Source organism: Chelonoidis abingdonii, chromosome 25 (assembly GCF_003597395.2).
Source record: "Chelonoidis abingdonii isolate Lonesome George chromosome 25, CheloAbing_2.0, whole genome shotgun sequence".
NCBI classification, from domain to species: Eukaryota; Metazoa; Chordata; order Testudines; family Testudinidae; genus Chelonoidis; species Chelonoidis abingdonii.
In genome coordinates, this window is record NC_133793.1 from 10033249 (window position 1) to 10054787 (window position 21539).

Below are 21539 nucleotides of genomic sequence, written 5' to 3' on the forward strand. Positions count from 1 at the left end.
TCACAGGAAGGGAGTGAATTTTCAGAAAGTACAATCAGCCTTTCATGTAGTGAGATACTGGGCATTTTCGCAGTCACAAAAATAGCCAACTTTCCACTGGCAAACCAGCTCAGTGGGCAGGACGACTGCCCCAGCGCCAGGCACAGAGGCTGAAATTGGGATGTATTTTGGCCTGCTTTCCTAGGCTTCACTTGCAGCCCCAACCAGAGAGACTCACATCATTCCAGCTGCTCTGGCAGAAGGTCATTTGAACTGCACTGGCAGAAAAGTCCTTCCAGGGGACTGAAGTCTGGTTTCCTCTTTAATTTTTACTATTAATGCCATGGCCTTTTTTTGTTTTGTTTGTGAGGAGAAATACTTCCATGAGGAACACTGCCTGAAAGCCCTAACGTACTGGGCCAAAGGACCTCTGGTGCACAATTCCACTGAGTTCTGTGGTGTTACCAGGGGATTAACTTGGCATACTGATTTCAAGCAGAAACTTCAGGGTGTGCTTTTTTACATGGACTGTGTAGAACAGGACTGTTTCCATCTAATCATTGCTGCTTCCAGCCTCTTGCAAACTAACAGAGTTTTTTTTTTAATAGTACAACTATAGTGTAACTTTGTCCTTTTTCTGGGATGCTAAGTTCATCACCACTACAATTCAGCTGAATTCAATGAAGTGAGATCAGGGATCCTTTTGACTCAATAACAGGTTTTCATACAGATCACATGCACATCGCATTTTAATTACTATAACATTGTCACATCACTTGTTTGCCATAAAGTCATAGCCTAAGAAGCCTGTATATTACTAAAACTTGCGGAAAGATGACAGTAAACCAGATTCTGACCTGGTATAAATCCAGAGTAAATGAACTCTCATCATTGGCTCTGTTGGTATAAATGAGATTGAAATGTGGTCCCCTCTCCCTTAAGGAAAGAGAGCTTCTTGCTGTTGCATATAGACTTTGCTGTAAGATTCATGCATATTTTTCTTCAGATTCTGTCATCTGAATATTCCTACTTTTTTTAAAAAGGGGAAGGAGGGCAGAGGCCAAGTGAAATGAAAGATGTAAACTCTGCTGCAGTAGCATTCCCACTGTAAAAAATCCTTCCCTACTGTACTTGCAAACATTGGTGCTTTACCTGAGTTAATCCCAAAGAATCCACCCCCTCTTTATTATCCATCTGTCAGGAAGTTCTGGTTGCCAATGCTCCAGCACTGCTCCTTATACACACAGTTTATTGGCATCGTATGCTCGTTATATCTCCAAAACCACCCTGCATGCATGCAACGCCCTCCCTGGCCCCAGGAGCTTGTTCTGGCACATGGAGATGTGTGCCTGCTGAACTGTACCTCTGGTTTAAAGAACCAGGGGATGGAGCTGTAGCAAGAACTTAAATTAGAACAGACAGTGCTGCTGTGATGTTGAAATCATATTAGAGGGACAAGGTGGGTGAGCTAATATCGTTTATTGGACCAACTTTTGTTGGTGAGAGAAACAAGCTTTTGAGCTACACAGAGCTACTCTTTAGATCTGGGAAAAGTTCTTCGAGGTGACAGCAAAATGCAAGTTGGAACAGATTGTTCAGCATAAATAGTTAGCACATATTGTTAGGGACCATTCAAGGTAGAGTGGCTCATTAACACCTCTGCATTCATAGGACAAAAAGAGGGGGTTGGTAGGTTACAGATTGTTGTAATAAGCCATAAATCCAGTGTCTGTTCAATACAAAGAAGGAGGAGTACTTCATCAGATGCAGGAAGTGGAAAACACAGTAAGCAAGTATAAATATACAGCCCATGAAAAGATGGGAGTTGCCTTACCAAGTAAGGGGTCAGTGCTAATGAGATCAATTCAGATAGGGTGGAGGTGCCCCATTCTCAACAGTTGACAAGAAGAGGTGAATATCAACAGAGGGTATTTTTGTTTTTCATCTTTTTCCAGTGTGAGTTCATTCCAGAGCTTAGTGATTTATTTTGGCTTTGCACACATAATTGTTCTTGAGACATTTAGTGCACTGGATGAGGTACACCACATGTTGTGATAGGTTTGTGTAGGATCCATGGATCTTGAAAGGTGTGCTGTGGCGGGTGTTGATCATGGCAGCAGTGGAGATGTGTCTGCAGGTTTTGCACCTGTTGTTCTGGCAGGGTCTGGAGACGCTTTGAGTTGGGGTGTCCTCGTCTGTGGGGAGCTTGCTTCTGATGATGAAGTTGGGGGTTGTTTTGAAGGCCAGAAATGGGGGCTCAGGAAAGATTTATTTCAGGATGAGTGTCTCCATCAAATATGGGTTATAGTTGTTTGATAGCCCATATGGATTCCAGTGTGGGTTAGTAGGTAACAACTGGAGGTGTGCTGTTAGAGGGGGTTTTATTTTTGTATTGAAGGCGGTTCTCTTGGGGCATTTGGGTGGCCTGTTCCATGATGCGATCTACTTCATTGGTGGAGTGTCCTTGTTTGGCGAAGGTGTTTTTTAAGCGTGCTAAGGTGTATATCCTAGACTTCCTCCTCTGAGTGTATTCTGTGGTATCTGAGTGCCTAACTGTAGATATCAGATTTCTTGGTGTTTGGAGTGGTTACTGGCTCTATTAAGGTAGGTGTGGTGATCCGTGTGTTTCTTGTGTATGATTGTCTCTGTGGTTCAATTGTTGTTGATCATGGTGTCCAGGAAGCTGATGCTACTGTGGGGAGTGTTCAGAGAGGTTTTAATGGTGATGGTTGATGAAATTATAGTGGAAAATCTTTGAGGGGGTTTAAGCCATCTGTCCAGAGGATGGAAATATCATTGATGTACCCCAGGTATATCACTGATTTCATGGTGAATTTGTCCAGAAATTCCTCTGAGGGGGGATATAATAGAGGTCTATAAAATCATGACTGGTGTGGAGAAAATAAATCAGGAAGTGTTATTCACTCCTTCTCATAACACAAAAACTAGGGGTCACCAAATGAAATTAATAGGCAGCAGGTTTAAAACAAACAAAAGGAAGTGTTTTTTTCACACAACACAGTCAACTTTGTGGAACTCCTTGCCAGAGGATGTTGTGAAGGACAAGACTATAACAGGGTTCAAAAAAGAACTAGATAATTCATGGAGGATAGGTCCATTGATGAATATTAGCCAGGCTGGGCAAGGATGGTTTCCCTAGCCTCTGTTTGCCAGAAGCTGGGAGTGGGCACAGGGGCTGGATCACTTGATGATCACCTGTTCTGTTCATTCCCTCTGAAGCACCTGGCATTGGCCACTGTTGGCAGACAGGGCACTGGGCTAGATGGACCAATGGTCCGAACTAGTATGGCCATTCTTATGTTCAAGGAGGCCCAAGAAGAAGTTGGCATATTGGGGAGCCATCTTAGTACCCAAAGCTGGTCCTGTGGTTTTGACAAAGTGTTTGTTGTTGACTATAAAATTGTTATGGGTGAGGATGACATTAATGAGTTTGGCAATTTGTGTTTCAGGTGGATATCTGAGAGTTGTCCATTGCCTTGTAAATAGGGTGACCAGACAGCAAGTGTGAAAAATCAGGACGGGGGTGGGGGGTAATAGGAGCGTATATAAGAGAGAAACCCAGAAATCAGGACTGTTCCTATAAAATTGGGACATCTGGTCACCCTACTTGTAAATATTTGAGGCAAGCAGCAATGCCGTCATTATGAGATGTTGTTGTAAGTGGCTTCCATGGCGGTGAAGATGGTGTTCCGAGGGAGGTTGTTAATCATATCGCATACAGTTTAGGATAACATTTGAGTGACAAATCCAGATACTGCAGGCTCTTATAAATGCCCTCTAGGGAATAAGTAAACCTTTGAGCTTTGTCGATGGGGTGTTCTATAGGTATAGAACTGTAGTGATCAAACACATGCATATTGAGAGACATTTCTTTTCCCTTCACAATAAGAAGTTCTAATCTACTTTTGTATTCAGCTGGACTTTTTCTTTTTAACATTCTATGCAACTGAATTCTTTTTTTCCCATCCATGAAGAACATGGGAGAGTTTTTCTGCCTAGATGACTTCATCTGTTTGTTCTTTGCTTAATCAGAAATACTCTCTTAAAGAGCCAATATCTGAACTAAAACACAGTAGAAGCTATCTTATAACTACCCATTGTGTGAGGCAGGAAGACTCCCCTCCACTTGGGGTGATCCACACTAGGAGAAACGGAGGGGTCGTTTTTAATCATGTGACAACACATGGTAAAATTCTAGTGTGGACGAAGAAGTTGTGTGAAAACTAGAGTGTTAAGAGACTGAGGTAAACACTAGAGGGGAGCATAGGACTTACTTTGGCCAGTGAATGTGTGAAAACAATTGCCTTGTCCACAATAGGATTTCTGTGACTGAGGGGCTCAGGCTGTATGGACAGCCCAGCCCTGCAGTGAATTAATGCCCTAATTCCTCCCTCTGTGGAGGGCATGCATGAAAACCAGGATTTAGCAGACTCCTGGCTTCTCCTATAGAGTGCCTTTCTGCTAGGAGGCCCAGGATTGGTGTGGCAGAGTTCTGTGCAGGTGTTAATCTCGTGGTGCCTGCAGTTTCCATGGCTCTGCTACTGACCTTTCTTTGAACTCTCTTCCCTGTTCCCCAGATTTCAAAAAAATAAAACCTGCTGTTGCTGTGGGCAGTACTTAGAATTGCTACTTCCTCTTACCTCACTAATGGTTTCTCTATCAAGAGCTAACACCCCTTGTTGCAAAAATTGTCGTCTTTTAGTCCAATTCTTTTTCTGATTTTAAATAATTCTCTAGCCTGATCCTGCAGACTGGGTGTCAGTTGATCAGTGTACATGGCCACTTTCCACTCCTAAATATTTTTTTTTTAATTTCCTTGATCATAAATTGGAACTGTTTCCACAAATCACATGCAGGCTATAACGAGTGTGTGGTTTATCTATCTTAACTGTGGAATCATGCTCTGAAATTATTATTTGGGGCTATGAGGAGTAAAATGTGGGTTGGTCTGCCCCTGTATCGTCACAGTAGTATATTTGTTCTTTCCTGTAGGAAACATGCAGAGGTTTATTAGAAGAACAATCAACCTCAGCTTTATTTAAAACAACTCTTCAGGAAGCACTGCTTGCTGGTCACTTCCTCTTGCCACCTACTAATTTGAAGTTTATCACATGAGCATAATTCTGTCTTTTCTCTTACTGCAAACTGCTTCAAACTCCTTCGTAGCACCAGAGATGTTCCAGAGTCCTAGGCCTGAATGCACTTGAGTTCCTGTTGCTCCCAGTGAAAAGGCTGAGTGTCTAGGGCTCTTCTTAAAAACTGCAGCACCTGAATAAAGGCACTGTCTACACTCAGTGCCCAGGCTGCATGTTACAGTTCTCTTTCCCAACAGCTACTGCAAACCTTCAGCTGCGCATTGTCTGGCTTGCGGCATAACCCACCGCTGGAAAGTGTCTTCTCTGCTGAGGGGCGAGAATCCCACTTTCAGAGCATGCTGAAATGACAGCCGCTGTCTCTCTTCAAACAGCAGCTTTTTCACACTATCAGTTTCCTGTTTATGAAACACGGATCCGTCCTCGCTCTCATGCTGTAACTGATGCTCTGTTGCCAGCACGCTACAGGATGTAAGCAGATCTCAACAGCAGACAAAGGCAGTTCCAGTTATTCTGATTAAAATTAGAGCAAGCATGGTGTCTCTCTTTTTCAACAATTTACGGAGGTGATGTTAGAATCATTATCCACTGATGAAATCTAATTTGCAGTAACTTTAAACTGGGTGCTGTGGACTGTCATCTTTACTGCTAGTTATGGATAGTTCTGGGCCATGTGTTCTAACTTCAGTCTCACAGTTTGATGTGCCTTAAATAGTACTTGTAGAATTAGACTTGAATTGCTAAATGCTGGTGGTAATTAACATCTGCCTTCACTAAAAGCAGGCTCCCATTATTTAATCAAATTAAAGCAGTGGGAAAGGCATGTTGCACTTTCAGGCAACATATTTGTCCTTTCTTGCTACCAGTTCTATCTGGACAAGAACACTTGATCATAGTTAATATTTCTGACCAGTCATTAGGTTTAGAACAATTAGGCTTGTTTCCTGCTAGTGCAAATAATGAAATCCCTGTCCAAAATTCAGAAACTGCCATCTACAAGAAAAGGGAGAAAGGCAGCCATGCTTGTCTCCTTTGTCTGTTACCAGGGAGAAATAATACATGCAATTGTCCTTGAACTGAGATACCAGCAACCTCTCTGCTGCCTTGGTAGAAGGGAGAAGCAAACTGCCCCCTTGCTAGCCTTGTGTGTGAAAGGGATTAATAACTAATGCACAAGGTACCAAATTGTTTCATCAGACATCTTCAAACCGGGTACCCATAATCTACCTTTGGGCCCTCTTAGCAACCCCTCAAGAGCTGCCTTACCCACTAGTGTGAGATTTGGGTGCTCAGACATGGACTTTAGCCTGAGTTCAATTTGTTCTTGGCACTAGGTGTCTTCACCACCATGGAGTTGGATGTACCTCACTAGAAGTCAAGCTGGTGCTGTCTGCTTTTGAAAAGAGAGCTAAATGGAGCTGATCCCTCTCAGGAGAGCTCTGTCTTACAAAATTGTATTTATCAGAATGTGGCGTGAGCAAGCCACAGGGCTGCTGATGGTATCATTTGTGAGATTCATTGCACGGACATTAGCAAAACTGCTGTGTAACTTCCTACCCAGCATAGTCTCCTGTCAGTGTGTTTGCACATCTGAAATACAGAAGGGAGCTAGAAGTGAGCATGTGACACAAGTCATGCGCAAATGGTCACCTCTCTTTGCAGTGAATTTGAGTCAGCCTGGATGTGCTAAATATTAATGAATGCATATGATCCATAATAACCTGCAATTTCATAGTGTGTAATTTTGGCCCATAAGCATGTGAAGAGAGAGATCTGCAGGATTGTGAAAATATCTTCTGTGACAGGAAAAACTTGCACTCTCACTCCATTCACCTTTTAACAGACCCACTTACTGGCGCCCAAAGGGCCTGATCCTGAGAGGCATGGACAGCCTGCACTCTTGTTCCTTTCAGAGGACCATACTAAGTTCAGAAAAATATTCTCTCACCTTCTGACAGAGGCCCATTGGTGCCAATGGGTTCTCTGTTCTTTACAAGCTGTCCCAGACCTGACAAACTCAGTACACCTAATACACCACTTTCACGGTATTTGTCCATGAGGGGTAGCATGTGAGGTCTCTACTGAAATCTTGTAATTTATCAATACTCATAATCATTGTGAGATGTGTGTATGGGTAATATTTAAGGAATAATGTAACTATATTGAGAATTATGCTTTATGGTGTTGGAGTAAAAGTTAGTCACTAGAGAATCACTTGTCTCAGTGAAGGGCCCATTAAGGTGGGAGGGCATTGTCACTCTTTCCTGGTTAGCTGGTGACATCATGCAAGGTTCAATTGTCTACCCTGGCCCTGTTCCAGAAGAGTCAATGGAAAACCACCAAAGACAACGACAAACAACCGAAACCACTTGGAGGTAAAAAGGAACATTATAGCAGACAGAGGATTGCGTTGTTTATGAATAAAGACACAAGCCTGGTTCAGTATATGAGAGAGTAGAGAGACCCGCTCTGGATCCATTCACCTGAGGAGACATTTTCTGGAGCGAGAGGTGTTCCATGAAAGTGTGGATCCTGGCTCCTGTGAAGCCAGTCAGCAACGCAACAGACTGAACTTTGGGGAGGAAAACCTACTTTATTAGATAAGAGAGGCAACTATTAATAAAGTGTAGGCCCTAGTTTGTGTATTATGTAGGGCTGTAAATTATTTGCAGTTAACTCACGCAATTAACTCAAAAAATGTAATTGCAATTAAAAAATTTAATCGTGATTAATCACAGTTTTAATCACACTGTTAAACAATAGAATACCAATTGAAATTTATTAAATATTTTGGATGCTTTTCTACGTTTTCATATATTGTTTTCTGAGTTGTAATTGAAATCAAAGTGTATATTTTTTATTACAAATATTGGCTCTGTAAAAATGATAGTAGTATTTTTCAGTTCACCTCATACAAGTACTGTGGTGCAATCTCTGTTGTGAAAGTGCAACTTACAAATATAGATTTTTGTTTTGTTACATAACTGCACCCCAAAAACAATGTAAAACTTGAGAGCCTACAAGTCCACTCAGTCCTACTTCTTGTTCCGCCAATCACTAAGACAGACAAGTTTGTTTACATTTACAGGAGATAATGCTGCCCTCTTCTTATTTACAATGTCACCTGACAGTGAGAACAAGTGTTCCCATGGAACTGTTGTAGTCGGCGTTGCAAGATATTTATGTGCCAGATGCACTAAAGATTCATATGTTCCTTCATGCTTCAACTGCCATTCCAGGAGACATGCATCCATGCAGATGACGGGTTCTGCTTGTTAACAATTCAAAGCAGAGGGGACGGACGCAGGTTCATTTTCATTATTGGAGTCAGATGCCACCAGCAGAAGGTTGATTTTCTTTTTTTGGTGGTTCGGGTTCCGTAGTTTCCACATTAGAGTGTTGCACTTTTAAGACTTCTGAAAGCATGCTCCATACCTCATCCCTCTCAGATTTTGGAAAGCACTTCAGATTCTTAAACCTTAGGTTGAGTGCTGTAGCTGTTTTGGAAATCTCACACTGGTACCTTCTTTGCATTTTGTCAAATCTGCAGTGAAGGTGTTCTTAAAATGAACATATGCTGGATCATCATCCGAGACTGCTATAACATGAAACATATGGCAGAATGCAGGTTAAACAGAGCAGGGGACGTACAGTTCTCCCCCAAGGAGTTCTGTCACAAATGTAATTAACGCTTTTTTTTTTTTTTTTTTTAACAAGTGTCATCAGCAAGGCAGCATGTCCTCTGGAAAGGTGACCAAAGCATGAAAGGGCATACAAATGTTTAGCATATCTGGTACGCAAATACCTTGCAATGCCGGCTACAAAAGTACCATGCAAAACACCTGTTCTCACTTTCTGGTGACATTGTAAATAAGAAGAGGGCAGCATTATCTACTGTAAGTGTAAACAAACTTGTTTGTCTTAGCGATTTGGCTGAACAAGAAGTAGGACTGAGTGGACTTTGTTTTATTTTTGAATGCAGGTTTTTGTACATAATTCCACATTTGTAAGTTCAACTTCCATGATAAAGAGATCGCACTACACTACTTATATTAGGTCAATTGAAAAATACAATTTTTTTTACAGTGCAAATACTTGTAATAAAAAATAAATATAAAGTGAACATTGTACACTTTGTGTTCTGTGTTGTAATTGAAATCAATATATTAGAAAATGTAGAAAACATCCAAAAATATTTAAATGAATGGTATTTTATTATTGTTTAACAGTGCAATTAATCGTGATTAATGTTTTTAATTGCTTGACAGCCGTAGTATTATGATTTGGTTTTGTATTGTAACCATTTTGTTTCCATTACTCTCTGGTTTCTAGTGGAGTCTCTATTCTTTCCTAAACCTATGCTTTCACGGGAGTGGTAAACTGGGGTAGCTGGCTCCTTTGAGGGCAGAGGATCTGAGATTCCTGTGAGTAGCCAGCATAAGGGGCTGGGTATCACAGGCGAATGCTTCAAGAGGACTAAGGTGCTCCTTTTGTTCACCTGCGAGGTAAAGACAGGCTGACAGAGCCCAGAGGGGAGTGCTTGAGTGGTTGACAGGCTGGTGATGTTAGGGAGCTGACACCCAGCTACCACAGGCAAGCCTCCTTCTCGCTAGAGGCTGGGGGCAGGAGGTGTAAATAGGTGATTCAGTCACGGGTATCCTGAACACTGTCACGCTCTCTCACCCTGTCCAACGGAGATACAATCCACTGTGTAAATAAGACCTACATGCACATGGGCAGCACATCATTTGGATTCTCCGAATCGGGCTTCACAAATCAGCATCCCATTAGGGTTCATGTGCCTTAATTAATGCTTTCATTTGGCGGCTGGTGTTGTGCAGTGAGTGCTCACTGCACAATTTCCCCATAGAAAACCACAGTTTCCTTTTATGCTGAAACTCCCAAAATACATCCAAGTGACATAGCTACTACTGGGGGTTCTTGTGCTGGTGTCCGTGCTGGGGAGAACGCTAGATCAGAAGCTCCCTTGCAAACTATGGGAGAGTAGCCATCTGGAGCTTTGGAGATGCTGAAGCTGCTCTTTCGCACCAAACCAAGGATCCAGGAGGCAAGTGTAGTGGTCTCTTTATCAGCTCTGTTTTCAGTATCATGTTTTCTTTTTCACAGGATCAAAGGCCGGAAGTCAGTGACTTGCAAGACTCTAGAGCTGGCCAGGCTGCATTTAATTTACTGTATTATGTATTCTCTTTTGAAAGGGCCTTTCTGTGATAAAGGCCATGGCGTCCTCTCCTGAGGACTCGCTTCTCTGTACTGTCAGAGTTTGGGAGTGGCTTGGAACATGAGCATGATTGAAGCAACAGTGGAACAAAAATTATGGTCCTTGATGCATGAAAGCAGGATGCAGAAAACATAACACTAAATAACCTCTAATTCTCGCCACCTGTTTCAAACGTTCAGACTCAAATATATCAACTATCAAGGTTATAAAACACACACGTGGTCTTTTGCCACTTTTTTGTTTCTAAAACTTTCTATAAAGGAGAGAGAGAGGTCAGAGTGCATTTTGAACTGTATCTGTGGGAAGAGACGACAAATATCCTGAGATTCTTGCAGTACAAACTGTTCTAGGCTTGACTAAGGGATCTGCTTAGTTCTAAAGCAGCCCCGAGATGTTTCAGTTCAAAAGAAACTGTCTCCTCCTCTCAGACTTGCAGTAACTTCCTGGTTTCAAACCTGACTGACTGGGTGAGGAGGAGTATTGCGGGAACAGCAGCAAATCCTAATCCCTCACTCACATGGGGGATCTATGTAAATGACTTCTCTTGAATTTGTAGAAGGCTGCAAAATATTCTACTTAGAGATGCCAGTTTTGGTTGGATCTATTCCTGGAGATCTCATCACTTGACATAATCTTTAATTGAAGATTAGTCTTTAATTTCTGGACACTCCCAGGCAATCCTGGAGGGTTGGCAACCCTAATTCCGCTGCAGTCCCATGACAATGCAGCCTGTCTCTTGTGTGAGGTAGTGTGCATAGTTCGCAGGGGCTCCACTCTACTAAGGGAGACTTGGTTTAAAAAAAACGTGTTCCCAGCTGAACACATTGCTCAAGGAACGTGGTCAGAGCAAAGGATTAAGGTATCATGAGAAGAGTTGTACAAGAGCTGTTCCATCACCAACGTGCGTGACTGTCACCTCTGCATCTTTCCTTATTTGTAAATGGGGGACAATGTTGGTTCATGCGTGGCTATTGTGAGGCTTTGAAGCACCTAATGGAAGTTAGTGAAAGGCTCTGGCGGCGATTGTTTGTTTTTTCTTCAGCTGTGAATGGCAGCTCTTGGCCAGGGCATAGAATTTGTGCCATCATGGCAGAGGGTGGGCGGGTCAGTCTCTTCCCTGCGAGTACGTCTGCACTTCAAGGATATCTACTTGTGCTGGGTCGGTGAGCGGTAGTGTGTGGAAAATAGCGTGGTGGCAATGGCACAGGTGGTGGGAGAAGCTAGGGAACTCGGCCTTTCTACTGCTGTGCCAAGCAGCTGTAGTAATGGGGTCATGTGGGGGAGAGGTGAACACAAGGCCCCATACCCTGTATTCCGCTTCTTCCAGGCTTAGAATGTCTCCTTTTATTCAAATTTTGGTGAAGTTCCGCCAGAGCTTATTTTTTCTCATATCCCCTTCGCAGCCATTATTTACTTTCAGATTTTTTGACAGTAATACTGTTTATGGGTGCAGAGTTGGGGAGATTTCTCCTTTCGACCTGTGTTCAGAGGACCTTGGAACTGTAACTCCGATTATCTAAAATGCTGGGCCACAAGCGCCCTCACCCCCAACCCTGTGACACTACCTAACCGCATCAAGAGAAAGCAGAAGTAGCATTCGAGTGTCTCTTTAAAAAACACATGTGGCCACACTAGAGGAGGCTCCACCTAATCTGCAGCTTGAGAATTAAGCCCCACAGAGGGAAATGCACCACATCTGGGGGATTTTTTTATTTAAACTTCAGGTCAGCCTCTCAAAGCTGGCTGAAAAAGCACCCAGCTGCGATAGTGAATCCAGATGTATATGAGTTAACCTGTTGGAGATACAACAGGCTTTGGGATCTAATCTCTAACCTTCCAGAAATCAGGCTCTTCAAATGTAACCATCTTGTCTGAAATCTGTCTACCAGTGTTTCTGTGGGGGCGGAGCAGAAGGAACAGCTTTTGAAGCAGGGCATGGTTAAACCTTCCTCAAACAGTTACATTCTCTGTCTCTCTCTCTCTCTCTCTCTCTCAACAAAAGAAGGCTGCCTAGAACTCGATGAGCAACAGGTTAAAAGACAATTGGATGAGTACTTTTCATGTCACCCTTTGAGATGAAATACAATAACTGGGCTGGAAACAGACCACGACACAGGGGCTGGACCTACTCTCTTCCTGCAAGATGTGATGCCCTGTTTGCTTGTCTGTATTCCTATTAGCTGGTTTAGGAGCCCTGATTCCCACTCAGATGAAAACCCATTTCTCAGCTGGTAAGAGCTGAGCAAGAGTCGAGATCCCAATTTCTGTCGTTACCCTGAATGTCAAATCAGTGTAACTCTACCAAAGCAGAGAGCTGCTGTGGAGTTACACCATGTGTGGCTGAGAACAGAACTTGGTCCTGCCCCTGGGCAACCAGCCCCTTTAAGGGAAAGTAGAACCAGCCCCGCCTGTGCCATAATTAGCTTCCCCCCAGCCTAAGAGGGGGACTAACTATGACATGGGTGAGGCTGGCCCCATTTTCCTTTAAAGAGGCCAGTCGCCCGGTGAAGACCTAGGAACTAAACTCTTTCCCCATAGCCGTAGTGATCCTGTGACCTTTGGAGGCATGCAGAATTCGCTTCTGATGTTCACTCCCCTCTCCCACCTGCTGTGCAAACAAGTCTATAAAGAACTGTTAAATCTACTGGACCCTTCTTTCCTGGCAGTATCAGCACAGCTCTGAATTGCCTCTTGGGAGGGATGTTACTGGGGGCACTGTCTCGTGACTTTGTAAATAGCTTGCCTGCTTCTATTAAACAAATACATGAGGAAAATGTTAACTGAGCATCACAGACCTTTTGTACTGACACTCATTTGCTGTTCCACAGGCAAAATCAGACATATCTTGGATAGAGAAAGACGTTGTAGACTCAGCAGATAAGGTAAGAGAGCCCATTGCAAACACATGGCTTGAGAAGACTTGTTTTTTAATTCACACTTTGTCGTATGACAAGATTCTCTGACCGTTTATTACAGTATAGGATTTGAGTTGTGAATCATTCTCTCCTCCAACACCTGTGCTAGCTTAGCACACCATTAACACTGTCTGAACTGTACTTGTGAACTTCAGCAAAATCAGACACACAAGCAGGTGTTGGCAATGTGCACGAGTCCCTCTCTGAAAGGTCTTTTATGGTACGTGTCTACTGGCCAAATCACAGAGCTGCTAATATGGAAGGCAGACAGACATGAGTCACTCATTCATGTGACCTCGTGATCATGTCTTCAGCCTCTTCCAGCCCCTCCAATGTTGTAGTCATCAACTGTTGTACTCTCATTGTCTTTGGGGGCACAAGGCGCCATTTTGTGTGGTTGTTAAGGCACTCTGCCCATCTTTTCCTCTGTATTATGTATTATTCTCCAATAAGCTAGTTGCCCTGGGAGGGAAGAAGATTGCATTTGTATCCATCCTAACAGTTTAGCATAGAGTGACCAGACAGCAAGTGTGAAAAATCGGGACGGGAGTGGGAGATAATAGGCACCTATATAAGACAAAGGCCCAAATATTTGGGCTGACCCTATAAAATCAGGACATCTGGTCACCCTAGTTTAGCAGTAACTGTTCACATTCAGTTGTTGAGCAGCGCGATGGCTACTGTGTCCACCAGAAATAACTGACTCAATGCAACCCTTAGTCATTCTTGACACTCTCTCTTTATAATTACCTAGCAGGTCGATCTAGTAGATCTCTTTACGAAGGAGGTCAGTGTCATTAACTTCATTTTACAGATGTTGAGTGCAAACTCTGGCCTTGATTCCTGCTCACACTCTGGCCCTAGCAGAATAAAGTAGTGTAAATCCGAATCCGGCACCTAGACTTTACTCCTGATAGCTACTGGACTGTAGCACAGTATACCTAGCTATTGCCCTTTGCTTGGAATCTTTCCTACTGAACCTGCTGTCCTGCACCCCAACTCCTCTACCTGTTGTATCTTTTGGGGGCAGAGCCCATCTTGGTCTGACTCACTTCTACAGCATGTAGCACAATGGGGCCCTCATCCCTGACTGGTGTTAACGCAACATAAATAACAGTCATTTCCTACTTTCATTATCAGTTACCAAAAAGCGTGGTTTGTGGATGGTGAGGAGCAGAAAGGTCAGAAGTAGTCATAGGCTCAAACTAAAATCCCAGCTCCAAACACCCCCAGCGCCTGGGGGTATTTCCAGAAGTGAACGGAGACAGGCTCATGTCTTATTGCAAGCGAGGCTAGTTTTAAAGCAAAAAAACCAGAGAAACGTAACTGGAGGGAATAACTCCATGCTCACTTAGCCCAGCATGCGGGACTATGAAAAGGGAACATAGAGAAGAGGGAGTGGGAAAGGAGCCTGGTGATTTGTTTTTTAAATCAGAACAATCGCTCCCATCCTGTAAGTGAATTTGGACAATGATGGGATGAAAGAGCTACTCTGTCTGCCACAACGATCTTGTTAATTTCTATTCTGTCCCTGTTTGCAGCTCCCTGAGCTGTGGTCTCTGCAGAACCATGGCTTGTTGGTTACTTATAATCTCCATAGGTGCCTTACAAATATCATAGATATGATTTCAGGAAGAGATTAGGCAAAGCCACCTCCCCTGTGATAGAAGGCATCCTCTTGGCTGTGCAAGAGTTGTACGTGTGGAAATCTAAGGACCAAATTTATCTCTGAATTCAGTGTGGTTATATGCCCTAGGGAAGTAACCCCCAGGATCAATCTGATACTAAATTCTCTTCTCCGTGCTCAATCAGAGGGGCAAAGATGCATTTGCAGATCTTCCAGGCAGTATCGCTGTTCAGGCTCTTCTGAATGTGGGGCTTTTATCTCTTGTTCAAAATGTAAATAACTCTTCAAAATATTCCCCCTTTGTGGGAGTTCCCACATAAACTCAGACTACCTAGAGTAGACCCTGCGGGGTCTAGCACACGGAGAGAGAGAGAGAGAGTCTTCTCTGAATAGAGAGGAGTCAGATCTGAGAGAGAGTGTGAGGTGCTGAGAGTGGGAGTGTTAACCTGCTTAGCTGTGCGAGTCAGAGACTGCTGCCTTCACTGCTCATCTGCCAGTGGGGCTTTAACCACCTGCAGCTCCTCCAGCCTGCGACTCTAAAACCTGAAGCCTGTCTCAAGTCCTCCATGGAGCAGTGTGTATTCCAGCAGCCTGCCATGCTCCCCTAGAGCCCCTGGTAACTGGGGATGTGCCATGCTGAACGGGATGGACCATGGAGAGGGACCCCAAGCTTCCTCGCATCTGTGCCTTTCTCACACTGTGGCTGCACAGGAAACACCGAGCGAAACCCTGCAGCCTGCAACTGCCTTCCCCTGGCCAGCTCTCCAGCTCGGTTAGTACTGCAGCTAGCTTGCTGGAGGACGCTCTGGCTTCAGCCTGTGTTTGTAACTGCTCAGTTCAACAGAACTGATGTTGGTTGGGTTAACAGTTGCTGCAATTTGGGGATGCAGCTTTCTGGGTCATCCCTCTTTCCTGCAGGGTAACTTTGGCTTAATCGCATTGGAGAAGGAAAGTTCCTTCACCCAGGTATAAAGCCGGTTAATGCTACGATCAGTGTGGTGATAATGCACTTCTCTGGCTGCTGCGATTGTTCCTACTGGCCAATGTTGTGACTTGCTTATTATACCTGCTGCTTGTCTGGTTTGCAACTGAACAAGTTATGGAATCTGATCTTCTGACTAATGCTCTAAACAGTCATGATGTTGTCTTTCTTGCGGTAGTTTTGTAGGTTAATGGACTAGGCAGGCAAAAACATTTTAAACGCTTTTTTTTTTTTTTTTTTTTTTTAAATACAGGAGCAGTTAGCTGAACTCTAAAGCTTCATCTCAAAATGTGATCAATTTCGGTCTCCTTGCAAATATCAACTTTTTTCCTAGTTCGTATATTCAGTGACAGCTTTAGTTGCCAGACTATGCAAATCTTTCACTGCCTGATAGCCTTGAGAGCACAAGTATAGCAGTGAAAACCCATCTAGAACTAGATAAATTGGGGCTTATTGTTGGCTAAATGTCGTGAAGTTCAGATCATTCGTACAATTGTACTGTACCTCCTTTGGAAGAACTTGGAACACCAGCTAATGGGTGTACATGGAACTGTTCCTACTATAGTGAGTCCCTCAGTTATAATGAAGGAATATAGAGGAGCAAAAATGCCTGTGTGTAAAGGAAATATTCATTTAAAATGGATCTACCAGGCAGACAATATAACTTAGTAGTAAACTTAACCTAACCCAATCAATGTGAATAGTTTTTTTCCTTGCTGTTTTCATGAAACCCCTGTTTTTCTTTCTCTTCTACAATGGAGCCTAACTTTAAAACTACTTCCTTGATGTTGAACTGGGTCTTTAAGCTGTCCTGAATTCTGGCTATTTCTTCATTCTTTTGTGTTAATGAGAACGCTGTTGGCCTTTTCTTTTTTCCTTATGAACAGCAAATTGTACTGCTGAGGTCTAGAAAAGTGACTGTGGCCACAAAAATAATGTGCTGGAAATGAAACTCTCTACAGCCTGATAAAATAGACTTGTCAGAACAGTGTGTGTTCAGCCCTAATACTCCTAGAGTGCAGGCTTTCTCCAGTACCTTTCATGACATTCCCCAAATAGCTTGGTATTTCTGGGTCCTTTCGCAGGTTGGTTGAGTGTCATGCTTTAGCAACTGGGGGATATAATGTCACGGGGGCCCCTTTTTCTATTCAGTCCAAACCAGGTTGACAATGATGTAAAGCTGTTCCTAGAGAATGGTTTTTTTCATTGGCATGGGAAAGGAGTTGGTGATTCAATCCTTAGTGGACAGCTGCCAGCAATGTAAAAACCACAAACTCCGTTGACCATCTTATGGACTGTCTCTGCATAGAAACTTAGGACGAGTTATGGAGACAATACCTTTCTTGCCTCTAGTTTGCTCCTTCCAGAACAGGGATGAGACAGGCAAGAGAATGTTGGGGAAGTTAGTCCTGCTGCTACTCTTGCTGGACCTGTTTTATGGGTATAGGCTTCAGTTGGTACCAGAATTCAGTGTCTGCTGTTGGTTTTGAGAGAACCGAGCTGCCAAATAATATGAAAACAAAGGCACTTCCTAGTCTAGAGAAAACAAAGCTCATGAGCTAAAAAGAAAAGGCTGCACTACTTCAGGTAGGCAACCACATCCTTGTGTGCATCTCCCCGTTTCCGGAGAACCTTTTTCAGAGAGGGTGGAGGTAGCTCTGGTAAGGAAAGCAAGCCAGTGCCTAAACTACATGGCAGCTCCATCCTCTCGGGTGGTGGTTAAACTTTATTTAAATACTGTTCTATTTAAAACCTCTAGGGACTAAACTGTACAAAAGTGGATTTTTCCATAGGGTAGAATTGTTGTTTCTAAATCTTAGTCAAGATGTTAAGTCAACTAAAAAGTATTAAGAAGTCAGGGCCGCTTTTAAATCCAGTATCTTTGAGCCCTGTTGTAGATTGGGTCTTCAGTGTGCTCCAGAACGTAATTCCCAGACCAGAGGTCCAGCTTGTTGAGTTTCCATATGCTGGAGAATCTCAGGTGGAGCCGTGCAAATACAGATTTTCTGGTTCACTGACAATTCTGAAAAATCAAAAACAAATTTAAAAAAATGGAGAGTCAAACAATATTTTTTGTTTTAGGTTTTGAGAAATTTTAAACATTTTTGACATTTGTTAAAATTAATGGAAATTTTGAAACAGTAATTTCAAAATAAAATGGAAATGTTTTTTGTTTAGAAAATGTCAAAACAGTGTTTTGGAGGGCAGGCTTTGACATTTTACAGTTTAGTCCCCTTCTTTCACTGGAACAATTCTGAAAAATCATCATAAAATATTTTGGTGTTGCCAGATCTCCATTTATTTTTATTTTTTTTTGATCCCAAAAAAGATGTTTTTAGTCAAGTTTTGCCTGGATCTAGTATTGGGTGCTTTGTTTATTTTAAAAAAATAATTATAAAGTCATTTGACTATAAGGAAAACTCCTTCCTGTTCCCAAGGTAGTTAATGACTGGCTGCTTTGAAGCATGAATGCTTATACCTCTCTTTGGAGATGTTCTGATTCATACAAATGTCTTGGGCTTTTTAAATTGAGCTAAACTCTTGACCTCGGTCTTGTGGCAGGGAGTTCCATCAGACATTTTGTTTGAGAGGTGGAGAGGGACGTGTTAAATGTTGTTGTCCTTTTTAATGTCCTTTGTTGCCCTGTGTTCTGTCTTTTTTGAAAAAAAAGGTAAATGGAAGGTAGTGACTTACCTTCCTTCCACCTTTCATTAGTCTCTGATCATGTCTGCTCTTGAGCTCAGCAAAAGAATGTATTTAAACAAACCATGTGTCAGATACAGACGTTGGCTTCTCTATCTCCCAGAAGAGCTGAGGCTGTAAAAAAGCGTCCTTATGTGCTGAAGATGCACTAAGACTCCTGTGACAGAGCTACTCAGATTGCTGAGCAGATGGGGTTCTGTGTGTCTGACTTGCCAGCCACGTCCTTGTTGTATGACAACAATGCCGTGTGTTGGGATTTTTAGTAGTATAAACATTGCCACTATTGCTTTAAAAAAATTGCTTTCAAAACTCTTATGAAATGCAGTTCAAAGAAACTGAACTCTGTTCGTTGGCTAGAAGCAAAGGAGTGTGGCGTTTGATAAGAGCCTAGCACCTTACAAATATTTCACTCTATTTGCTGAAGTCCTTCTAGTGATTTTGCTCTGGAAGTTGCAAGCAGGAGGTGCTTGTGTTGTGGGATCAGTTCTGGTTCCCAGGAGCTTGTAATTGTACTTGAACGGATGGGGCTTTTCCTCCACTCTAGAGGTTAGTCTTCCTCATCCATGTGTTTTTTATTTCAGGATGAAGGTATCGTGAAAGAAATTAACATCACACACCATGTGAAGGAAGGCTCTGAGAAGGCTGATCCTTCACAGTTTGAACTTCTCAAAGTTCTGGGCCAAGGCTCTTTTGGCAAAGTGAGTTTGCTTCCTACTGTATATTTTTATGTCAGTTAAATCTATTTTGGGGCCAGGATGATGGGTGAAGTGCATGATTCCCACCAGCTCATAGCTGGAATAACAACTTGATTGAGTTTCTTCTGAGACCGGATGCTGCTGCAGGTGCAATCTGCTCCTAGAAGTCCACTCTTGCAGTCCTTGTGCATGCAGTGCTCCAATGGGCTCTATATGAGCTCTGACAATGAAGAGGGTGGAAGGAGAGATCTTTGCTTATAAATGTAGTAGGGCTGTCAAGCAATTTAAAAAAATTAATCACAATTAATCGCACTGTCAGTAATAAATACCATTTATTTAAATATTTTTGCATATTTTCTACATTTTCAAATATATTGATTTCAATTACAACACAATACAAAGTGTACAGTGCTCATTTGATAATTAGTTATTTTTATTACAAGTATTTGCACTGTAAAATAAAAAGAAATAGTATTTTTCAATTCACCTATTACAAGTACTGTATACAATTGCTTTATCATGAAAGTCGAACTTACAAATGTAGAATTATGTACAAAAAAACTGCATTCAAAAATAAACCAGTGTAAAATTTTAGAGCCTGCAACTCCACTCAGTCCTACTTCTTGTTCCACCAATTACTCAGACAAACAAGTTCGTTTACATTTACAGGAGATAGGGCTGCCTGCTTCTTGTTTACAGCGTCACCTGAAAGTGAGAACAGGCGTTCTCATGGCACTGTTGTAGCCGGTGTCGCAAGATATTTACGTGCCAGATGTGCTAAAGATTCATATGTCCCTTCGTTCTTCAGCCACCAGTCCACGGGACATATGTCCATGCTGATGACGGATTCTGCTCTATAACAATCCACATCAGTGTGGATCAAAGCACGTTCATTTTCGTTATCTGAGTCAGATGCCACCAGCAGAAGGTTGATTTTCTTTTTTGGTAGTTTGAGTTATTTAGTTTCTGCATCGGAGTGTTTCTCTTAGAAGACTTTTGAAAGCATGCTCCACACCTCGTCCCTCTCAGATTTTGAAAGGTGCTTCAGATTCTTAAACCTTGGGTTAAGTGCTGTAGCTATTTTTAGAAATCTCACATTGGTACCTTCTTTGTGTCTTGTGAAATCTGCTGTGAAAGTGTTCTTAAAATGAACAACAAGTGCTGGGTCATCATCTGAGACTATTTATAACATGAAATATATGGCAGAGTGCAGGTAAAACAGCAGGGAACGTACAGTTCTCCTCCAAGGAGTTCAGTCACAAATTTAATGAACGCATTATTTTTTTTAATGAGCATCATCAGCGTGGAAGTATGTCCTCTGGAATGGTGGCTAAAGCGAAGGGCCATATGAATGTTTAGTATATCTGGTACGTAAATACCTTGCATTGCCAGCCAGAAAAGTGCCATGCAAATGCCTGTTCTCACTTTCTGGTGACACTGTAAATAAGAAGAGAGCAGCATTAGCTCCTGTAAATGTAAACAAACTTGTTTGTCTTGGTGATTGGCTGAACAAGAAGTAAGACTGAGTGGACTTGTAGGCTCTGAAGTTTTACATTGTTTTGTTTTTGGGGTGCAGTTATGTAACAAAACAAAAATCTACATTTGTACAAAACAAAAAATGTACATTTGCACTTTCACGACAAAGAGATTGCACTACAGTACTTAAGTGAATTGAAAAATACTATTTCTTTTCATTTTTTATAGTGCAAATATTTGTAATAAAAAATATACACTTTTATTTCAATCACAACGCAGAATACAACATGTATGAAAATGTAGAAAACATTCAAAATATTTAATAAATTTCAGTTGGTATTTTATTGTTTAACAGTGCGATTAAAACTGTGATTAATCATGATTTAATTTTTTTGAGTTAATTGCATGAGTTAACTGCAATTAATCTACAGCCCTACAATGTAGGTATTCCACATGGCAAAGCAACATCCAGCTGCTCTCCGATTGGCTCTCTAGGCATGTGACTGGATAAAGAGAATTTGGGGATTCTCTGTTACTCTCCCCACCCTCCTCTCTTAGATTACTCTGTATACGGGTGACTATGCAAGGCTTCCTCTCACTTGTACGCATGGTCTTCTTTTTTTTTATCCTTTATGGAGCGGGAGGGAAATGGCACCTAAACTCTCTTCTCTTTCAACCTATGAATAATCCATATCTAAAAACAATCTGCTGCATACAGTCTTGAGACTGGCCAGTATTGCATTGGTCAATAGCCTGGATATCTCCACGGGTCACTGAGGATCAGACTAGGATTCTGAGCTCCATTGCTC

General features: G+C 42.3%; 1 protein-coding gene across 5 annotated transcripts in view; it reads left to right on the plus strand.

Moving 5' to 3' along the window:
* The window catches only part of RPS6KA1 (ribosomal protein S6 kinase A1), a 64568-nt gene that overhangs the window by 28618 nt on the left and 14411 nt on the right, over positions 1–21539 (plus strand). The window contains exons 1-3 of one of the 5 annotated variants that reach the window (XM_075060731.1): positions 10021–10161; positions 13161–13214; positions 19141–19257. In XM_075060731.1, the coding sequence (XP_074916832.1) occupies positions 10120–10161; positions 13161–13214; positions 19141–19257 (213 nt within the window). In that variant the 5' untranslated portion in view covers positions 10021–10119. Of the gene's footprint in view, positions 1–10020; positions 10162–13160; positions 13215–15096; positions 15647–19140; positions 19258–21539 lie in introns of those variants that run through there. The other 4 variants (XM_032802916.2, XM_032802920.2, XM_032802918.2 and 1 more) reach the window with 4 other exon arrangements.